Here is a 21,792-nt window from a genome sequence, read left to right on the forward strand (position 1 = left end):
TTTTAATTTGGGACTTTTATTCTGCAGTTGATTGGTAAAACCCCATTGGTGTACTTGAATAATGTTGTTGATGGTTGTGTCGCGCGAATTGCAGCCAAGCTGGAATCTATGGAGCCATGCTCTAGTGTTAAGGATAGGTATATCCATTACTTTTGTGGTTGATCTTCAAGATAATTTGACTCAAAAGTTCTGTTCATTTTCACAAAATAGTACATACTTCACTCATGCACAATTTATTTTGCAGGATTGGTTACAGCATGATTTCAGATGCTGAGGCAAAAGGCCTTATCAAACCCGGGGAGGTTAGTTTTACTTGTCTTAAACTTCAGTTTCTCCTTTATGATGAAAAAGATGGAGAATTATGTTTATGACACGTCTGTTTGAATTAATAATTGAATCTGACCGTCTGTTTTTCCTCACTGTAGAGCGTCCTTATTGAACCTACAAGTGGTAACACTGGCATAGGTTTGGCTTTTATGGCAGCAGCAAAGGGTTACAGGCTTATCATTACCATGCCTTCTTCTATGAGCCTCGAGAGAAGAATTATTCTTCGTGGTTTCGGTGCTGAATTGGTCCTTACTGACCCTGCTAAGGGAATGAAAGGTGCTGTTCAGAAAGCTGAAGAGATACGAGATAAGACACCTAACTCCTACATTCTTCAGCAGTTTGAAAATCCTGCCAACCCAAAGGTTTTCAACCTTCACTTACGTTATTTTGATTGATGTTAATTATGGACGGAAAGTAGTATGCATAATATAATGTGCATGGATGTAGATACATTATGAAACCACTGGACCAGAGGTCTGGAAAGGGTCGAATGGAAAAATTGATGCTTTTGTTTCTGGGATTGGTACTGGAGGCACAATCACTGGTGCAGGAAAGTTTCTTAAGGAGCAGAACCCTGATATAAAGGTTATCTTCATCTTTCAAATTGAACAGCTCTTTTTGGTGCTTTGTCGGATTAGGAATTAGAATAATAGTAAAGTTGTTTGTGTAGTTTACTAGTTTAATATTTTATTCCAAAGTACTGATCTTTTTATTTCAACATTTTTTTTTATTTTTTTTTGGCAATTTTTGTTACCTTCTATTCCCATTTTGTTTTTCAGCTGTATGGTGTGGAACCAGTTGAAAGTCCTGTTCTTTCTGGTGGAAAACCTGGTGAGTTCTTTCTATGGTCTTGTACCTAAAAGTCCATAGTTTATTTTCCACTTTTAATTTTTGAAGGGCCGCAAATTTTTTTGGTGAGAATCTTAAAGACAGAAATTTGTTGTGATGACAAATTTAATCCTGTATCGTCCAAAAGAAGTTGTTCTTTCTGTTTTATATTATTGTTTTCTAATGGTTTTATATAGTCGAGTAGCATAGCAAGAAGCTACTTCTGGTCCATCTTGTTGTTTAAGTTGGAAAATTACTCAAAAGAAAATTCTGCATGTCAACTTAGCTATGGATCAAATCTGACCTGTCCAATTAGTTTGATCTGCTTTTAGTCTGCTTTTTCTGATAAACTTGGGAGGTAATGGACACTCTGTTTATAACAATTGCCCGGTTTCTGATTAACAGAATTCTAAACCCAAACCCCACCTCTTGCCCACTTTTCAGATGATTGTTGTGATCTTTCATTCTCATCTTGATTTTGGAATGGTTGATAAGCACTGTTCTACAAATATTTCGTTATATATTTGTGTGGAAATCTTCTTTCTCAAGATACGCTAGGAATTGAATAGAAAGTTCAGTAAATGGGAGGTTTGTTTGGTTCTACTAGTGTGTCTTGGCTTCTTGCCGCACCCAATTATTCTGCATGAAACAAAATATGTTAATTGATACTTGATAGCCCATCGTTCTTGAAAATATTTAAAACAATTTAGAATTCACAGACATTTTATCTACTTTATGAGTTATCCATAATTTTAAAACTATTGAAGTTTCCCAGATTTGGCCAAATTGACCTGATTTTTATTTTTTACGTCATTCGGCTAGTAGGGTAAGCCTATAGAAGTTGAGTATGAGGATACGTTTGTGTTTATTTCCTTTATTTTGTTTTCATTCAGTGTCTTATTATGACCAAGTTTGACCCAATTTTTGTGAACAGGGAAAAATTAATACAAGGGACATGATATGAATGTAATCACCAAGTGTTATGTCAAAATTTTAAGTTAATTTTTTTTTTTTGTTATCTGTCTTTATTGACAAATCGTTAATTGGTTGATCTGACAAAGGATTTTTGTGTAATGCTCAAGGTCCGCATAAGATTCAAGGAATTGGTGCTGGTTTTATTCCTGGTGTTTTAGAGGTTGATCTTATTGATGAAGTAATTCAAGTAAGATTCTGAGCTATCTACTAGACTTTCTTAACAAGATTCTGAGCTATCTACTACACTTTCTTATCCTATATTGGATGGAATAATCTCAATGAATACAGTGCCAAGTTCTTTCATTTTATGCAATTGTGGGGATTTCTAGTGGAAGAGTAGCATACTTATCCATATCATTACACTAATACGTGTATTATTATGGGTTGTCTTATATATTTTTTTAGATTTCAAGTGATGAAGCCATAGAAACTGCAAAGCTTCTTGCATTGAAAGAAGGGTTGCTAGTAAGTAAATCGTTTCGTCTGAGTACGATGGTTTTGACACGTTGTACTCTCTTGAATTATGTTGTTCGTACATTTTCAGTAACAGAAGTTTTTTAAATTGAATGTGATAGGTGGGAATATCATCTGGTGCTGCTACTGCTGCTGCAATTAGGATTGCAAAGCGGCCAGAGTATGCTGGAAAACTCGTTGTTGTAAGTCCTTGTACAATTTCAGTATCCTTATCTGCCTATGATAAGGCCAACCTAATAAAATCTTATAGTTGGGAAGCATCTTCAAACGACAACAGTGGTTGGTTGTGAGTTTCATAGATTTTGTCATCTGCTGATAGGCATTAGCTTTTCTGGCAGTAACGAGATTTTAAGACCCTTTTGCTCACTGTATAAGCATGGTATTATTCAGATTATCGCAAAACATTTTCCAGATTTACTTTCTGAATGCCACACTAGATGTAAGAAAATATACAGTGACATTGGTTCCTTTTATTTTTAACTCTTATTTACCTAAATATGAGGAGAGTTGGCCTAGTTGGTGAAATATATTTGCAGCATCTTGAAACCTAAGTGTACAAATACGTATGAGTTAATGAGTTGGGCTCAGGCTTAGGTCGTTACATAGGCACTCGAAAAAGGAGACAGGAGCTATATGAGTTCTCCGTGTTCTGATGCACAAACTCTAAAACTTTGTGCAATATGCCCATTAACCAGATACTTTCAAAGTATGATTCGCTTTTAGAATCTAAGGTAGTAAGGCGTGTGCCAGCATTCGTCATTGTAAATTTTAATTAAAGGGTGATATGAGAAGCCATTTCGGTCTTGTCCTGTTGGTTTTGATTAGTTCACATTTTAGGCTTTGAATTATGCATCTCTCTCACGCACGCACACACACAATGCTCATAGCGTTTCTTCCGCAGAGAGTAAGGGGCTCAAAATGGTACCTACCTTGGTTATTTATTTTTACTTGGGTGTGATGGCGGTACCTGTGGTGGGGATTCACACAATACCATGGTTATTTAACAATTAATGTTGGTAACTATTAAGAGCACCGATGCTTAAATCTGTTTTGATGAGTTCCACTTAAGGTGGTAATTCGCTGCTCAATTGTGGTACTTTCCAACAAAAAATTATTTCATAGAATTACGTGATATAGAATACTTACAACCCTGTGGTGATCTTGGTAAGCATGTGCATCGCTCGGTGAACGAATTAGAATATATGGATTTGTTTATTTCAGCGGAGTTTGAAGGTGGTGTAGAGACTGATACATGTGTTGGTGGTGGATTTGATTTTTTTGTTATTTGTTTTGATGGTTGATAAAGGTCTAATTCTCCCGTAGCCTTTGATCAGTGATTACTTACCTGCTTAGACTCAAAACCTATATTTGATCAGATGTTAAACTACTCGCAGAAAAGTAGATTATAAGGAATTTGACGGCCGCTTGGGGAAATTAATTCACAATACCTCCTATTTTTACCAATGTCTGCAGGATTAATGCATGTTTCTTGGAGTGAAATAAAGATGCTGGACCTTGCTGGTACTTGTTATTACCATTTTTGTCGTCATCAGTGTCAAAAGGACATATGCAGAAATTAGGATGTTAAGATGTGCTGTTATGGTTGCTAATGATCTAATTGCTTGCGATCTTCTAGGAGATCTAGAAATGAATTGAATGCATATAGCCAATACCAAATTGTTTGTGTGAATTCAAATATTCCATCGACTGAACTATTTTTCAACTTGAATGCAGGTGATTTTCCCAAGTTTTGGTGAGCGGTATCTTTCCTCTGTGCTTTTTGAATCCGTGAGGCGAGAGGCAGAGAACATGACATTCGAGTAAACACTTTGCTGGCTTTCGATCCCCTCCCGTGTTTTTGAGCAAGACCATACATGTCAAACCCTATTTCAGTTTTCTTCAAATATTTCAGATGACATTGTTGAAAATAATTTACTTCTGTTGTTACTTGGTTCAATAAAAATGTGTCTTAATTTTTTTCATTGTCTTCTCTCTTTAATTTTTTTCATTTTCATATTGGATGTGTTTGTGGCCGATCGATACTGCTCATCATCATCTAGCTATTGCATTTATTTTTCTTGGATTTCAAGTTAGTAACTTATATTTTTTCCTTTCTTTTCTTCGTTTCGAATCGAAAATAAAAGAATTGAGTAAATCAAAAATTCAAAGGAGGCTCATGACTAGAGGGAAAGATGCGCGAGTAACGGTGATCTTCGAACCTGAACTCTATTTACATAGGATTCATTATTTCTATCGATTTACGCTTACGGTGCATGCATCGGTATACAAATTAGTGACATACAAATAATAAATATATAGGCTTAGTTTAGGCATTATAAATAAACATACTAGTAATAACACTTCTACTTATGGGGTTCTAGTAAGGTAAAGTTATTAATAACCTTTATTATAAATAATTAATGTTAAACTCTCCAATCTTTCACATATCTCAGTGCTACATTGTTCAATGAATAAAAATGTATTGTAACTTTATTGAATAACGTAATAGTCTAACTATCGATAAATAAAAATAAACTTCAACTTGATTGAATAATTTGACAATAATTATTGCACAAAGTGTTCAATTGAATTGAAGAACACACAATTTTCAATTGAATTGAGAAGAATTGTTAAGTGATTTGACATTTTGCTATTTGACTAAAAGTGATATTGCAATTTTAACATTTATATTGGCTCACACGGGGCATGGATTTGTACATTTAAATAAGTTGAGGATCTATAACCTCACTTTTGAAGATTGATCGCTTATAATTATATGACGTGAAAGGTTAGGGGGTTCCATCTCTAATTTCCTTGGGAATATTTGTGTGTATAACCAGACAAACGAGCAAAACAGGACCAAGTATAGTTTATGTTGGATGATTTTTGTGAATAGTGACGCCGAAATAAGTATAATGATGGTGACAAAGTCGAGGCAAGAGTTGAACTCTTTGTCCTTAAGTCGAATTTGCCCCGCAACGGTGCCTACGGATTTCGGCAATCGACTCCCAAGATACAACGGCTACACTTGTGTTTGTAGCACTCCAAAACACAAGTACAACGAACCAAATTTAGGCTTATGTACTCCAAGGATGAAATGAAAGAAAATCAAAATAAATGAAATGATTTTTGATTTTGGACAGAAGAGAGGATGAGAGACGTTTTGCATATCAAATTGTGTGGAATAGGACACCCAAAGGGTCCTATTTATAGACCATAAAAGGGTGTGGACGAAATGGTTGAGGCCAAACCATGCACCCTTTCCAAACAATGCACCTTTATGAAAATGTGTCTATTCACTGATTTTCGTCATTTTTCTTTATTTTTCATTCATCCGATATTGATTTTCGAAATGCCAAATATACCCTTCAATACATGCAGAGAAATCAAAATTCCCGTTTGTGCGCCCCGAAGCGGCGAAGTGGCAAACAATTTTGCTTAAACGGATTGAGTCGAGCTTTTGAGTATTTGACCGAAGTCGATACGAACTTTAATCGATTTTTCAATTCTCGATTTATTTAACCAATATCCAACAGTTTATATATTTGATTTCTATTTTATGTGGGCAGTTAGCACTTGGCAGCACATAAGTGGGCGTCCGAAATTAGTACTAACCCGTGGATCGTGGTACATTTTTGACTCTTTAGAGGACAATAATGTTAAATTGGTGTTAGAGTATCAGTTCGGTGACCACACTTGATAAGTTTAATTAAATGAATTATATCACATTAGTATGATAAATTTCTTTTTCCTTTCTTCTTTTCTATTTTTATGTACTAGATATTCTTCACTTAATTTTTTACAATTTACCTTCATTTGACGATGTGGTCATTTAATTTTTTGTAATTTACCTCCACTCTTTCTCTATATCATCTTTCATAAACGTGTGGTGTGCAACTAGTACAATCCACGTCCCGTTAAGGATGCCTCCTCTCTTCATTCCCATTTTGATGGTCGCATGTATAGCAATTCATATTTTCGTTTATCTATTGTAAAAGAACACTTTTGTCCATTCAACTTGAAATTGTCTTACACAAAATTACTTATTGTAATAGAACAATTTTGTCAATCGTTATCTAACTTAAAAAATGTTTGAAATTTGTCTCACTATTTGATATTTTCCTTCATACAATATTCATATCATTGTCTTTAGAAACAGCTAGTTACCTCGGTGGTTAACTAACTCTAATTACAAAATCAACACAAAAGAATTTTTTTTGCCCCCAAAGTGTTCATTATCCACAAATTCACTATGTTTTGTTTCATCTCGTATTAATTGTGTATATATGTCATAAAAAATAAATGGATATAGCCTAAATTTTTTAGAAGTGCTTAGTTATTTGATAATTTTGGAATCAAATTCTATATAGATAGCCTATCAAAGATTATTATATTTGTACCTTACAATTTGTAATAATGAAATAGCCAAGATTGAGCTTGTTAATCGAATAAGTTCTCACCACGAGCTTGGATCAAATATTAGGGTTTTTGAAAGAGTATGTACATTTTAAATAAAGATACTTGAGTCATGTTTAAGACGTCCAATCTTTAAGGATATTTAATGGACATCTAAATTGATACTTAGTATTGATAGAGATGAATAACGTTACTCTACATTTAAACATATGAATCTTGAAATTTATTCAAGCTTCCTTTTTTGTTTTTCAAATTGTAACCTTATAATACAAACAATGCACTTCCAATAATTGTTGAGGTGGAAACCACGTCCATCTTTTTAAGAGATTGAATTAGTTGGAGTAACTATAATTGGGATCAAACTAAAGTATAAGTACCTAATTGAATAAAATTGAAATATAGTTACCTAATTGACATTTGGTTGAAAGTACAATCACTGTTGATGAAATTATCCTCAAACAATTAATTGAGTTTCAATAGAAATAATAATAATTTATCATTTTTGAAGCATATTACCGAGTCCCGACATGCTCTGTCGTCTGATCTTGTCAAAAGGTTTAATTGCCTAATTTGCGTGTACCAAACGCCGTCGTATCCTCTCTCGATCACACAGTCTTCAAATATTAGTATCCAGTCGCCTCGTTTAGCCACGCAAAAAATATAAAAATTTTGCATTGACGAAAGAAAAAGATAAAAATTACAAAGAAAAATGGAGAGTAATACTAACAGCATTACGTGCTCCGGCGATCGGCCGACGGTGATGGTGACCAACGATGACGGAATTGATGCTCCCGGCTTGCGTGCTCTCGTAAGCGTCCTCGTCTCTTCGAATCGCTTCAACGTCCTCGTCTGCGCTCCTGACTCGTATGTATATACACGCAGATATTGATGCCTATATTCTTTCGTTTATATGAATACCTACTGCATATATTCGTGCTTAAGGAGGGATTATATTTTATGCAAGTCAACTCTAGTTCTAGTTCTAGTTCTAGTTCTTTGAGTGGTGATATGGTCCATTAAAGTATTTGTAAGTTTGTTACGTGACGTGATTGTAGCTGTTTTAGTTCTTTTTCACTCTCTCTAGTATTGATTTTATTTTATCTTATCTTTTTATTATTATAATTTTTTCTGGTGATCATTATTGTGTTGAGTTGCAAATCAGCTTATAAAAGAAAAAGTAAAATCATCACACTCACTTTTGCCTGGACATGCTTTCTGTATGTGTAGCGCATGCATTTGTATATAATTTAGCTTGTTTAGTAGTTTTATGTTCAGTCATGTGAATCTGACTTTACATTCGAACTTTCATATTCGAAAGTGTGTTAGCTTGTTTTTTCTCCACTCTTTATTATTATTGTTTTTTTTTTTGTTTGTTTGGTGAATTGTTATTTAGCCACCGTTTGTTTCCAAATATGACCGTTATTCATCACATCAAATCACTAAATTTGAATTTTTTTATCTCTTTTGTGAGTGAGGCCCGTAACGAATATATTTTTCATTCTTCAAAAAATGGGAAACAAACGGGTTTGGAGAATGTGTCATTAAAAACTGGGAAAACGTTTTGAATTTACGTGTAAAGTTATTTTGTTGGAAGAATGTGTGGTTAAAAATGAGTTTTTGAAGAATGTGGCTCGAACTCGGGCTTTATCTGTCTAATTACTAGTTAAAAAAAAAAAAATAGAGGCAAAAGACTTGAATTTTTGGAGAAATTCGAGGTTACAATTTCCTTCTTTTTTCATCTAGCTTTATTTCATTGGCATTTAACATTCAGTATTGCTTTTCGTCTGTGATCCTATCAGATGCTCTATTCCTGTCAATCTAGTATAATGACCATCTGAAATTTATTTCCAATTATGAAAATACCTTCGAGGTGATGCCTCAATGTTATTTCTTACATGTGCTGTTTCTTTTTCAGCGAAAAATCTGCGGTTAGCCATGGTGCCACTTTGAGAACTGTTTCTGCTAAGCCAGTGGAAATCAGTGGAGCAACTGCTTTTGCAGTTTCTGGTCAGTTGCAATTGTCAGTAATTTTTTGTCATGTATATTTCCTGTGTCTTGTGTTTTGAACACTCAAAAAGAATGGAATTTTTGACGTATAAAAGAAGGAAGAAACTTTTGAAATTAGGAAGTTGAAGAAATATAAGCAATATAGTCGATGATTGTAATAATTGATGTTAGAAAAATTGCATTAGGCTGTTAATAGGGATGAGAATATAAATCTTCTTCACTGTGGCTGATCTCTAAGTAATGACAAATCATGGGAGCATAGAGCAGATGTGTATATATTTCTCTCTTTTTTCCTGAATGTTGTTATCTTTCTGAGAATGTTCCAAGATCTATTTTTCATTTCAAATTAAAAACTTCTTATCCTTTTCAACTTTGTGAAATCATGAACTTGCAAAAGTTATGACTGTCCGTAATAGAATGTGCTGAGATACATGCCAACCTTCAAGTAGCATATATATGGGTCCTTGTTCCTTGTCTTGCTAAGCAAACCATCTAGCATTTCATTGGTTTTCAGTATGTGCTTGGTGAAGCTTAATATTCACTACCACTTATGTGAAGACATATATCTTCATGCTGCATTTCGGGATATTTCCCATGAAAAATTAACATTCTGCATGCATACATAATGATTCAAAACCTCAATTTAATTTTTAATTTATCCTCATTATTTGTTTATGATGTGAAGGGGATACCAAATTTACTTGTTGATCTTGCAGGTGCTAAATTCTGCAACTTCTTGGCATTTAACATATTATTTTCTGATTCTCTCATGCTATAGATATAAACTACCAAATTCTTTCATGTTCAGAATTACATTCTATACTCGATGTAGCTTAACATTCACAAACACTTATGTGACGACCACGTGTTGCATTTTTACGATTACTTCTCATCCAAATATGAAGAGTTGTCATTGACCTTTTTTTTCCTGTAAACATGTTGGTTTCGAAATTTATTTCAAATCAATTTTCTATTTAATCTCATTTTTTAAATACAACTTGAATCCATATGCAGATGCCAAATTTTGCATCTCCTCGGCATTTAACACTTGCTTTGATTCTATAATACTGAAGAATCAGAGCTCAATAAGCTCCAATGAGCGATTCAATCCGATTAGGTCTCATTAATAAGCTCCAATGAGCGATTCAATCCGATTAGGTCTCATTAATAAGCTCCAATGAGCGATTCAATCCGATTAGGTCTCATTAATAAGCTCCAATGAGCGATTCAATCCGATTAGGTCTCATTAATAAGCTCCAATGAGCGATTCAATCCGATTAGGTCTCATTAATAAGCTCCAATGAGCGATTCAATCCGATTATAAGTCTCAATTAATGAGCAACAGATTGCAAGATTGGTCCGTTCAAACGAGCCACCATCTCGCGGGGGCGTGTTAAGGGATAAAAATCACACATCAGTTAAATACCAAAATATTGACCAACTTAAAATATTGGGGTACTCCTTTTAACATGGTTGACCTTATTAAAAAGGACCCCAAGCCTTAACACCAGGTTCAACCTGAAAGCCAAGCACAAGAAAATCTAACAGTAGCAGAATTAAATGAATGTATATTAATCTATGCACTGTTATAGATGATAATTTCATTTAAGCTAAACTGTTAATTATTTACTATAAGCTTAGATAGCAAGACCTAGTTATTCCAGGTCATTATTGATGGAAATGGAGAAGGGAAATAGCTCCAGATACCACAGACTAGTCAGCATTTTAATACTCCCATCGTTCTTGGTACCAATCCACTGAATAGTCCTGTCCATGTATGTATATATATGAAATAGTGGTCCTATTGGAATCAAAGCATGCTTTTTCACATATTTGAAGCATAATCTTAACCTTATAATACTTCAGATTTGGCTATTGGATGCAAATTATCAATCCTCTTGATAATATTTCTAAGTCTAGTTATAAGGCGTGTGCACTAAACCTTATATTCAGTCAATATGCATTCAAGCTTCTGCTTATTGCCTAAAAAGCAATTCTATTAAACAAGAAAAAATGAGAAAGAGAGCAGAACTAGAACCATGAAGATATCCAATAAATATTCCCTCTTAATTTTTGTCTTAACTTTTTTTATGTCCATCCAGAAAATCTCCAATCAAACAGATACTATAACTACTACACAGATCCTTAGGGATGGCAAGACCATAGTTTCATCGGGTGGCATCTTTGAGTTGGGATTTTTCAGCCCTGGAAATTCCAAGAATAGATACGTGGGCATGTGGTACAAGAAAATAAAAGTTAAGACGGTAGTATGGGTTGCCAACAGAGAAATTCCAATCTCAAATACATCAGGAATAGTCTTAAAGGTTATCGTGCCAGGACTTCTGGTTCTTCTAAACGAATCCAACGGTGGCATCATATGGTCATCTAATACATCCCGACATGTGAAAACTCCAGTTGCAATATTGCTTGACTCAGGAAACTTAGTTTTGAAAGATGCAAATGATGATGGCGAAGGGAATTTCCTCTGGGAGAGCTTTAATAATCCGACTGATACATTGTTACCAGGAATGAAGCTTGGTTGGAACTTTATAATTGGTATGGAGGTCTATCTATCACCGTGGAATAACAATGATGATCCATCTTCCGGAGATTTTACATATCACTTAGATACTAGTGGTTATCCACAACTTGTTATGAAAAGAGGTTCAGATGTGGTGTTTAAAACTGGACCTTGGAATGGACTACGCTATAGTGGGACGCCAAACTTGAGGAAAAATTCTATTTACAAATTTGGAGTAGTTATAAACAAAAACGAGGCATACTATGCTTACGAATACGTATGAGTTAATGAGTTGGGCTCAGGCTTAGGTCGTTACATAGGCACTCGAAAAAGGAGACAGGAGCTATATGAGTTCTCCGTGTTCTGATGCACAAACTCTAAAACTTTGTGCAATATGCCCATTAACCAGATACTTTCAAAGTATGATTCGCTTTTAGAATCTAAGGTAGTAAGGCGTGTGCCAGCATTCGTCATTGTAAATTTTAATTAAAGGGTGATATGAGAAGCCATTTCGGTCTTGTCCTGTTGGTTTTGATTAGTTCACATTTTAGGCTTTGAATTATGCATCTCTCTCACGCACGCACACACACAATGCTCATAGCGTTTCTTCCGCAGAGAGTAAGGGGCTCAAAATGGTACCTACCTTGGTTATTTATTTTTACTTGGGTGTGATGGCGGTACCTGTGGTGGGGATTCACACAATACCATGGTTATTTAACAATTAATGTTGGTAACTATTAAGAGCACCGATGCTTAAATCTGTTTTGATGAGTTCCACTTAAGGTGGTAATTCGCTGCTCAATTGTGGTACTTTCCAACAAAAAATTATTTCATAGAATTACGTGATATAGAATACTTACAACCCTGTGGTGATCTTGGTAAGCATGTGCATCGCTCGGTGAACGAATTAGAATATATGGATTTGTTTATTTCAGCGGAGTTTGAAGGTGGTGTAGAGACTGATACATGTGTTGGTGGTGGATTTGATTTTTTTGTTATTTGTTTTGATGGTTGATAAAGGTCTAATTCTCCCGTAGCCTTTGATCAGTGATTACTTACCTGCTTAGACTCAAAACCTATATTTGATCAGATGTTAAACTACTCGCAGAAAAGTAGATTATAAGGAATTTGACGGCCGCTTGGGGAAATTAATTCACAATACCTCCTATTTTTACCAATGTCTGCAGGATTAATGCATGTTTCTTGGAGTGAAATAAAGATGCTGGACCTTGCTGGTACTTGTTATTACCATTTTTGTCGTCATCAGTGTCAAAAGGACATATGCAGAAATTAGGATGTTAAGATGTGCTGTTATGGTTGCTAATGATCTAATTGCTTGCGATCTTCTAGGAGATCTAGAAATGAATTGAATGCATATAGCCAATACCAAATTGTTTGTGTGAATTCAAATATTCCATCGACTGAACTATTTTTCAACTTGAATGCAGGTGATTTTCCCAAGTTTTGGTGAGCGGTATCTTTCCTCTGTGCTTTTTGAATCCGTGAGGCGAGAGGCAGAGAACATGACATTCGAGTAAACACTTTGCTGGCTTTCGATCCCCTCCCGTGTTTTTGAGCAAGACCATACATGTCAAACCCTATTTCAGTTTTCTTCAAATATTTCAGATGACATTGTTGAAAATAATTTACTTCTGTTATTACTTGGTTCAATAAAAATGTGTCTTAATTTTTTTCATTGTCTTCTCTCTTTAATTTTTTTCATTTTCATATTGGATGTGTTTGTGGCCGATCGATACTGCTCATCATCATCTAGCTATTGCATTTATTTTTCTTGGATTTCAAGTTAGTAACTTATATTTTTTCCTTTCTTTTCTTCGTTTCGAATCGAAAATAAAAGAATTGAGTAAATCAAAAATTCAAAGGAGGCTCATGACTAGAGGGAAAGATGCGCGAGTAACGGTGATCTTCGAACCTGAACTCTATTTACATAGGATTCATTATTTCTATCGATTTACGCTTACGGTGCATGCATCGGTATACAAATTAGTGACATACAAATAATAAATATATAGGCTTAGTTTAGGCATTATAAATAAACATACTAGTAATAACACTTCTACTTATGGGGTTCTAGTAAGGTAAAGTTATTAATAACCTTTATTATAAATAATTAATGTTAAACTCTCCAATCTTTCACATATCTCAGTGCTACATTGTTCAATGAATAAAAATGTATTGTAACTTTATTGAATAACGTAATAGTCTAACTATCGATAAATAAAAATAAACTTCAACTTGATTGAATAATTTGACAATAATTATTGCACAAAGTGTTCAATTGAATTGAAGAACACACAATTTTCAATTGAATTGAGAAGAATTGTTAAGTGATTTGACATTTTGCTATTTGACTAAAAGTGATATTGCAATTTTAACATTTATATTGGCTCACACGGGGCATGGATTTGTACATTTAAATAAGTTGAGGATCTATAACCTCACTTTTGAAGATTGATCGCTTATAATTATATGACGTGAAAGGTTAGGGGGTTCCATCTCTAATTTCCTTGGGAATATTTGTGTGTATAACCAGACAAACGAGCAAAACAGGACCAAGTATAGTTTATATATTTGATTTCTATTTTATGTGGGCAGTTAGCACTTGGCAGCACATAAGTGGGCGTCCGAAATTAGTACTAACCCGTGGATCGTGGTACATTTTTGACTCTTTAGAGCACAATAATGTTAAATTGGTGTTAGAGTATCAGTTCGGTGGCCACACTTGATAAGTTTAATTAAATGAATTATATCACATTAGTATGATAAATTTCTTTTTCCTTTCTTCTCTTCTATTTTTATGTACTAGATATTCTTCACTTAATTTTTTATAATTTACCTTCATTTGACGATGTGGTCATTTAATTTTTTGTAATTTACCTCCACTCTTTCTCTATATCATCTTTCACAAACATGTGGTGTGCAACTAGTACAATCCATGTCCCGTTAAGGATGCTCCTCTCTTCATTCCCATTTTGATGGTCGCATGTATAGCAATTCATATTTTCGTTTATCTATTGTAAAAGAACACTTTTGTCTATTCAACTTGAAATTGTCTTACACAAAATTACTTATTGTAACAGAACAATTTTGTCAATCGTTATCTAACTTAAAAAATGTTCGAAATTTGTCTCACTATTTGATATTTTCCTTCATACAATATTCATATCATTGTCTTTAGAAACAACTAGTTACCTCGGTGGTTAACTAACTCTAATTACAAAATCAACACAAAAGAATTTTTTTGCCCCCAAAGTGTTCATTATCCACAAATACACTATGTTTTGTTTCATTTCTTATTAATTGTGTATGTATGTCATAAAAAATAAATGGATATAGCCTAAATTTTTTAGAAGTGCTTAGTTATTTGATAATTTTGGAATCAAATTCTATATAGGTAGCCTATCAAAGATTATTATATTTGTACCTTACAATTTGTAATAATGAAATAGCCAAGATTGAGCTTGTTAATCGAATAAGTTCTCACCACGAGCTTGGATCAAATATTAGGGTTTTTAAAAGAGTATGTACATTTTAAATAAAGATACTTGAGTCATGTTTAAGACGTCCAATCTTTAAGGATATATAATGGACATCTAAATTGATACTTAGTATTGATAGAAATAAATAACGTTACTCTATATTTAAGCATATGAATCTTGAAATTTATTCAAGCTCCCTTTTTTGTTTTTCAAATTGTAACCTTATAATACAAACAATGCACTTCCAATAATTGTTGAGGTGGAAACCACGTCCATCTTTTTAAGAGATTGAATTAGTTGGAGTAACTATAATTGGGATCAAACTAAAGTATAAGTACCTAATTGAATAAAATTGAAATATAGTTACCTAATTGACATTTGGTTGAAAGTACAATCACTGTTGATGAAATTATCCTCAAACAATTAATTGAGTTTCAATAGAAATAATAATAATTTATCATTTTTGAAGCATATTACCGAGTCCCGACATGCTCTGTCGTCTGATCTTGTCAAAAGGTTTAATTGCCTAATTTGCGTGTACCAAACGCCGTCGTATCCTCTCTCGATCACACAGTCTTCAAATATTAGTATCCAGTCGCCTCGTTTAAAGTTACCTAATTGACATTTGGTTGAAAGTACAATCACTGTGATGAAATTATCCTCAAACAATTAATTGAGTTTCAATAGAAATAATAATAATTTATCATTTTTGAAGCATATTACCGAGTCCCGACATGCTCTGTCGTCTGATCTTGTCAAAAGGTTTAAGTGCCTAATTTGCGTGTACCAAACGCCGTCGTATCCTCTCTCGATCACACAGTCTTCAAATATTAGTATCCAGTCGCCTCGTTTAGCCACGCAAAAAATATAAAAATTTTGCATTGACGAAAGAAAAAGATAAAAATTACAAAGAAAAATGGAGAGTAATACTAACAGCATTACGTGCTCCGGCGATCGGCCGACGGTGATGGTGACCAACGATGACGGAATTGATGCTCCCGGCTTGCGTGCTCTCGTAAGCGTCCTCGTCTCTTCGAATCGCTTCAACGTCCTCGTCTGCGCTCCTGACTCGTATGTATATACACGCAGATATTGATGCCTATATTCTTTCGTTTATATGAATACCTACTGCATATATTCGTGCTTAAGGAGGGATTATATTTTATGCAAGTCAACTCTAGTTCTAGTTCTAGTTCTTTGAGTGGTGATATGGTCCATTAAAGTATTTGTAAGTTTGTTACGTGACGTGATTGTAGCTGTTTTAGTTCTTTTTCACTCTCTCTAGTATTGATTTTATTTTATCTTATCTTTTTATTATTATAATTTTTTCTGGTGATCATTATTGTGTTGAGTTGCAAATCAGCTTATAAAAGAAAAAGTAAAATCATCACACTCACTTTTGCCTGGACATGCTTTCTGTATGTGTAGCGCATGCATTTGTATATAATTTAGCTTGTTTAGTAGTTTTATGTTCAGTCATGTGAATCTGACTTTACATTCGAACTTTCATATTCGAAAGTGTGTTAGCTTGTTTTTTCTCCACTCTTTATTATTATTGTTTTTTTTTTTGTTTGTTTGGTGAATTGTTATTTAGCCACCGTTTGTTTCCAAATATGACCGTTATTCATCACATCAAATCACTAAATTTGAATTTTTTTATCTCTTTTGTGAGTGAGGCCCGTAACGAATATATTTTTCATTCTTCAAAAAATGGGAAACAAACGGGTTTGGAGAATGTGTCATTAAAAACTGGGAAAACGTTTTGAATTTACGTGTAAAGTTATTTTGTTGGAAGAATGTGTGGTTAAAAATGAGTTTTTGAAGAATGTGGCTCGAACTCGGGCTTTATCTGTCTAATTACTAGTTAAAAAAAAAAAAATAGAGGCAAAAGACTTGAATTTTTGGAGAAATTCGAGGTTACAATTTCCTTCTTTTTTCATCTAGCTTTATTTCATTGGCATTTAACATTCAGTATTGCTTTTCGTCTGTGATCCTATCAGATGCTCTATTCCTGTCAATCTAGTATAATGACTATCTGAAATTTATTTCCAATTATGAAAATACCTTCGAGGTGATGCCTCAATGTTATTTCTTACATGTGCTGTTTCTTTTTCAGCGAAAAATCTGCGGTTAGCCATGGTGCCACTTTGAGAACTGTTTCTGCTAAGCCAGTGGAAATCAGTGGAGCAACTGCTTTTGCAGTTTCTGGTCAGTTGCAATTGTCAGTAATTTTTTGTCATGTATACTTCCTGTGTCTTGTGTTTTGAACACTCAAAAAGAATGGAATTTTTGACGTATAAAAGAAGGAAGAAACTTTTGAAATTAGGAAGTTGAAGAAATATAAGCAATATAGTCGATGATTGTAATAATTGATGTTAGAAAAATTGCATTAGGCTATTAATGGGGATGAGAATATAAATCTTCTTCACCGTGGCTGATCTCTAAGTAATGACAAATCATGGGAGCATAGAGCAGATGTGTATATATTTCTCTAATAATACTGAAGAATATATATATATATATATAAATATATATATATACACATACATACATACATACATACATACATACATACATATACATGTTGAGAATACAAACTGTACTTGGTGCAGCTAAACTAAAAGCACTTATTCAACTAGAGAAGAGATGAGATTAAATAATTTGCTGTAAACTTGATGGATCAAATCTCACTTAATTTTCTATTTAGCCTCTTTTTTCGCATTACAACGTGAAGGGGAGGGCGTATACATCATTCAGATGCCAAATATTGCATCTAGTTGGCATTCAGCATATCATTATTTTATTTTATTTTATTATTTTATTTATTATTATTATTATTTTTTTTTTTGTAATTCTATCATGCTGTAGATAAAAAAATAACACAATATTTCATGTTTATAATACAAACAATAATATTCCGAACTTGTTACAGCTTAATATTTCACAAGCACCTATCTCATGTTACAACTTCCTAGATGATGAATGGAAATAGTGATCAACAAACTTGTAGTCTGAAGAATGCCGAAATTGGAATAATGAATTTGGAAAATCTCCAAAGTTCTCCAAAACTTGACTCAACAAAAACAGGGCCAACAAGAAACCGAAGAAAAGGTTTTCATTCTAGATCCCATAGCGCAATAAAATTACCTTCCTACCCTCAAAACGTTAAAACAATCAAATGATAGAACAAAACAATTGAAATTAAATAAAAGAAGCTAGCCGCGCGTATGTCTGCCCCCGCTCGTGCATAAAGATTTGCATGTTCATTATCAACCATATCCACCTTGGTTCCTATTTATTTCACTCTGTGAAGCTTTGCTTATCCATATTACATTAGGGAAATAATATGATACAGCTTCCAACGTAGATATTGATAATATGATCCAATTTTATATATTTGATGATAGACACAAATGTTCTGTAACAAGTTATTCTCTTTTCAGCAGGGAGATATGCACAACTTATTTTCTACCACTCAATTTTTGCACTACTTGTATTTTTGCAGGAACTCCTGCTGACTGTACTTCTTTGGGAATTTCCAAAGCTCTCTTCCTTTCAGTACCTGATCTGGTAATTATTTCTGCGTCAGCTGTAATAGTTTGATGGTTCTATTTGTTAAATTTCAACTTTTTGCTCTTTCGTTTCTTTAAAACTTAAGCAATATGCCTCCTTCTTGATTGCACATGAGATATATATCTTCGTCCTCATAAAGTGCCTGAATATAGATGTACATTGAAGGGTAATGTTTGGGCAAATAATTGATCTATGTTATCCAGCTTTCCTTTGAAGGACCATATCTTGGCTACTGTTCTCTGTCCTATAATCTATGCGTTGTGCTCTATTTCGAGGGAAAGAGTTGCTTGCAAACTCTCATGTTCAGATATCTGTTTTGCAGGTAATCAGTGGCATTAATATGGGCAGCAACTGTGGTTATCACATGTTAGTAGCATTATCTATCTTGGGCCTCTGTATCTTTGTAGATGAGATGACTTCTTATCTAGTGTTTGCTCCAAAATTCTCTCTCATGTGAAGCACGGGCACTCCCAAACGTTGGCATGTCTGCGTTCATAACGGACACTATGCAGACACCTATACTCCTCATATGCTCTTTATGTGAAAAGTCATGTGTTGTGTTATGTTATGTCGTGTCTTGTCCTGTCCTGTGTCAGTGCTTCATAAATTGTCTCTCCGTGGGTGTGCTTGTCAAAGTGATGTAATGTGATTTTTCATGATATTTACATCAATATATTTGTACTCATACTACTTGGTTTTATTCATATACACCCTCTGGGATGTGGATGTGTCAAATCCTTGAACAAGAGATTTAGCCCCTATTTGACCCCCATTTTCTAAAATTGATTTTGCCTCAAAATCATTTTCAACACGTAATTTTGCTCGTGGACCCATGACTTTTCCCAACTTTTAACCACAAATTTTCGACAAAACAAACAAAAATAATAATAATAATAAAAAATCAGTTTTAAAAAAATCTAGTCTCTAAAAATTTCTACCAAACAGCCTTAACTACTAAACGCAACTTTTATGGTTGCAATATGAAAATTCTCGATATCTGGTATAGCTTTGGCATCTACTTAAGTTACCTTAAACCAGAAATTGATTTATCAGCAGAGTAGTTTTCATATGTTGAGCAGGGTCATTGATCTATGGCGTTGATTAAATATATTGTGGTAAATACAGTGTTTATTCAGGGACAGTTGCTGGGGCTCGGGAAGCATTTTTACATGGTTTACCTTCCGTCTCTTTATCATACGACTGGTATGTATACATTATTTGTCTTAGCCATTGATGTCGATTAAAATTTTGTTTATACCCACTTTTCTAATATTAAATGAAGGATCATGTTACAAAAAGTTTTACTGGGTGTGGACCACACAATCTGCATTTTTGAATTCACGTGGGGTCCGCATTTTTTGTGAGTATGTATATTAATCCTTAAAGAGGATATAGCCATAAGTCAATTGACTTAAATTTCAAGAATAAATCAATTCAATTTGAGTTGCCAAGAATCCATGAAGTTTCTTCGGGTAGAAATGTCTGGTATAAATAAACCAGGGCGTACATACAATCCCTCTGTTTTTTACTGCACCCGTAGAACCTCCAAATAGATATAATCTTGCAACGCTGTATTCTTAATTCACTTAAAGGTTCAAATATAGCTTTTAAAAATACGTTGAGAATATAATGAATAACGAATTGCTCTATCAGGTAGCCTACTGCAGTGAAGGAGCTACAGGAAATAGTCAGGTTCCTATTACAAAGGCATCATCAGCCACTGGCTTATCATTAATAAAAAGAAAAATAGAAAACAATTAAAGCTCTTGAATTGAAGCTAAGAAATTTGCTAGTCTAGAAGTCATGATATCTGCATTCAGAGGGTGAATTGGAACATTTCTGATGCCATTGGTTGGCGTGCCATGTAGGCCACCAAATTTCACTTCTGCTCTATGTTCTTATATGACTGATAAGTGAAATGATGATAACTTAATTTTAAATATTTTTGGCACCTGTGACTAAGACAAGATAAACGATGTTTATTGCATCTGTTGTAAAGATGGATTCCGTGTGGTTAACTAATTATTGTACAAAAATCAATTGTTATTGTACCCATCCGATATTTCTTTCAATGACGGGGATTGTTAGAGAAGCTGAATGTAATGGCTTGTTTGAATTTCTGACTTCCAGGGCAGGAGGTAGGAGTAATGTTGATGATTTTACACTGGCTGCAGAGGCTTGCTTACCCATTATTATTTCCATTTTGTCTGAAATTAAGAGGAACACTTATCCTCAACACTGTTTTCTAAATATAGACGTGCCAACAGATGTCCGCAGTCATAAGGTAATTTGATGGCTTGCTTTGGCAACACTGTTTCGTGCTACCTCCAAGGATTAAGATAAGGTGTTACAAACATGGAGTATCCTATAATGTGTCTGCATTTAGGTGGTTCAACTGCTTCATTCTCACCATTAACGTGAAATAGTGGAAATTTATGCATTTCTTCTTGTATATTTGCCTCTTTTGCATGTCTCTTAACCCTTTGGATTTTTCACCATTATGGCTTTTCTGATTTAGTGATACAGTTATTTTCATTGCAACAAGATCACTCTTTGCCTTCCTCTATCCCTATTTCTTCTCACTTCACTTCCCTTTCCTTACTTTAATTTGAATGTTGTCAAGTGTCTATTTTGCTTGAGAGTAACCAATTTTTATTTATTTATTTATTTTTTTCATTGCATGAATGTAAAGAGGAGGAAGTTGAATGTTGTTTTTGGTACTCCGACAGGGTTATAGAATGACTAGTCAGGGCAAGAGTATGGTGAAAACGGGATGGAGGCAAGTTGGATCTGATGCCCAAGGAGCAAGAATGTTACCAACTATGACCATGGAATCAAATTCATCATCATCTAATGAATCAGATGCTCTAAGTACACCAAATAACCACCTTCTATTCAATAGAAAAGTATGATTTCTTTCTTTTCTTCCTCCTTGCACATTTTACTGGGACATCCATTTTTTCCATTACAACTATATTCTTCATGGAACTGTAGTTTTTCTAATTCCTTGCGTTGTTGATGCTCATTCATAAGTATGCATTGTAATATTCCATGACCAGCTAAGATAAGGATATGGATGGTAAAATATGTTAATATATCTGTTTATTTCTGAGTATTGGACTAATGTTAACCTATTTCTAATGATAGTATTGAGGGCAATCAAGCTAGGGG

At 34.1% G+C, this 21,792-nt stretch overlaps 3 protein-coding genes across 3 annotated transcripts; all 3 read left to right on the plus strand.

Moving 5' to 3' along the window:
* Window positions 1-26: 26 nt before the first annotated feature.
* LOC111403091 (cysteine synthase-like) lies at window positions 27-4,586 on the plus strand. Its single transcript, XM_023031465.1, has 9 exons — window positions 27-137; window positions 245-302; window positions 426-689; window positions 775-912; window positions 1,107-1,158; window positions 2,238-2,317; window positions 2,536-2,595; window positions 2,706-2,786; window positions 4,339-4,586. Exons 1-9 carry the CDS (start codon window positions 109-111, stop codon window positions 4,426-4,428), a joined length of 852 nt encoding a protein of 283 aa, XP_022887233.1. The 5' UTR covers window positions 27-108; the 3' UTR covers window positions 4,429-4,586.
* Window positions 4,587-7,607: 3,021 nt separating this feature from the next.
* On the plus strand, window positions 7,608-9,805 carry LOC111404361 (5'-nucleotidase SurE-like). Its single transcript, XM_023033178.1, has 3 exons — window positions 7,608-7,884; window positions 8,936-9,059; window positions 9,713-9,805. Exons 1-3 carry the CDS (start codon window positions 7,730-7,732, stop codon window positions 9,803-9,805), a joined length of 372 nt encoding a protein of 123 aa, XP_022888946.1. The 5' UTR covers window positions 7,608-7,729.
* A 5,957-nt stretch (window positions 9,806-15,762) lies between these two features.
* LOC111403092 (5'-nucleotidase SurE-like) lies at window positions 15,763-21,533 on the plus strand. The gene is made up of 8 exons (XM_023031466.1): window positions 15,763-15,814; window positions 15,929-16,119; window positions 17,165-17,256; window positions 18,554-18,618; window positions 18,944-18,987; window positions 19,747-19,824; window positions 20,752-20,905; window positions 21,351-21,533. The coding sequence occupies exons 2-8, from the start codon at window positions 15,965-15,967 to the stop codon at window positions 21,531-21,533; spliced, it is 771 nt and encodes a 256-aa protein (XP_022887234.1). The 5' UTR covers window positions 15,763-15,814; window positions 15,929-15,964.
* Window positions 21,534-21,792: the final 259 nt, after the last annotated feature.

Source organism: Olea europaea, chromosome 11 (assembly GCF_002742605.1).
Source record: "Olea europaea var. sylvestris chromosome 11, O_europaea_v1, whole genome shotgun sequence".
NCBI classification, from domain to species: domain Eukaryota; kingdom Viridiplantae; phylum Streptophyta; class Magnoliopsida; order Lamiales; family Oleaceae; genus Olea; species Olea europaea.

Coding starts and splice junctions, on each gene's coding strand:
- LOC111403091 (XM_023031465.1), top strand. CDS start 109: ATGGAGCCATGCTCTAGTGTTAAGGATAG. Junction 138..244: donor TGCTCTAGTGTTAAGGATAG/GTATATCCATTA, acceptor TTTATTTTGCAG/GATTGGTTACAGCATGATTT. Junction 303..425: donor GCCTTATCAAACCCGGGGAG/GTTAGTTTTACT, acceptor TCCTCACTGTAG/AGCGTCCTTATTGAACCTAC.
- LOC111403092 (XM_023031466.1), top strand. CDS start 15,965: ATGGAGAGTAATACTAACAGCATTACGTGCTCCGGCGATCGGCCGACG. Junction 18,619..18,943: donor TCCTTTCAGTACCTGATCTG/GTAATTATTTCT, acceptor TCTGTTTTGCAG/GTAATCAGTGGCATTAATAT. Junction 19,825..20,751: donor GTCTCTTTATCATACGACTG/GTATGTATACAT, acceptor TCTGACTTCCAG/GGCAGGAGGTAGGAGTAATG.
- LOC111404361 (XM_023033178.1), top strand. CDS start 7,730: ATGGAGAGTAATACTAACAGCATTACGTGCTCCGGCGATCGGCCGACG. Junction 7,885..8,935: donor CTCGTCTGCGCTCCTGACTC/GTATGTATATAC, acceptor TTTCTTTTTCAG/CGAAAAATCTGCGGTTAGCC. Junction 9,060..9,712: donor TGTCAGTAATTTTTTGTCAT/GTATATTTCCTG, acceptor TATGATGTGAAG/GGGATACCAAATTTACTTGT.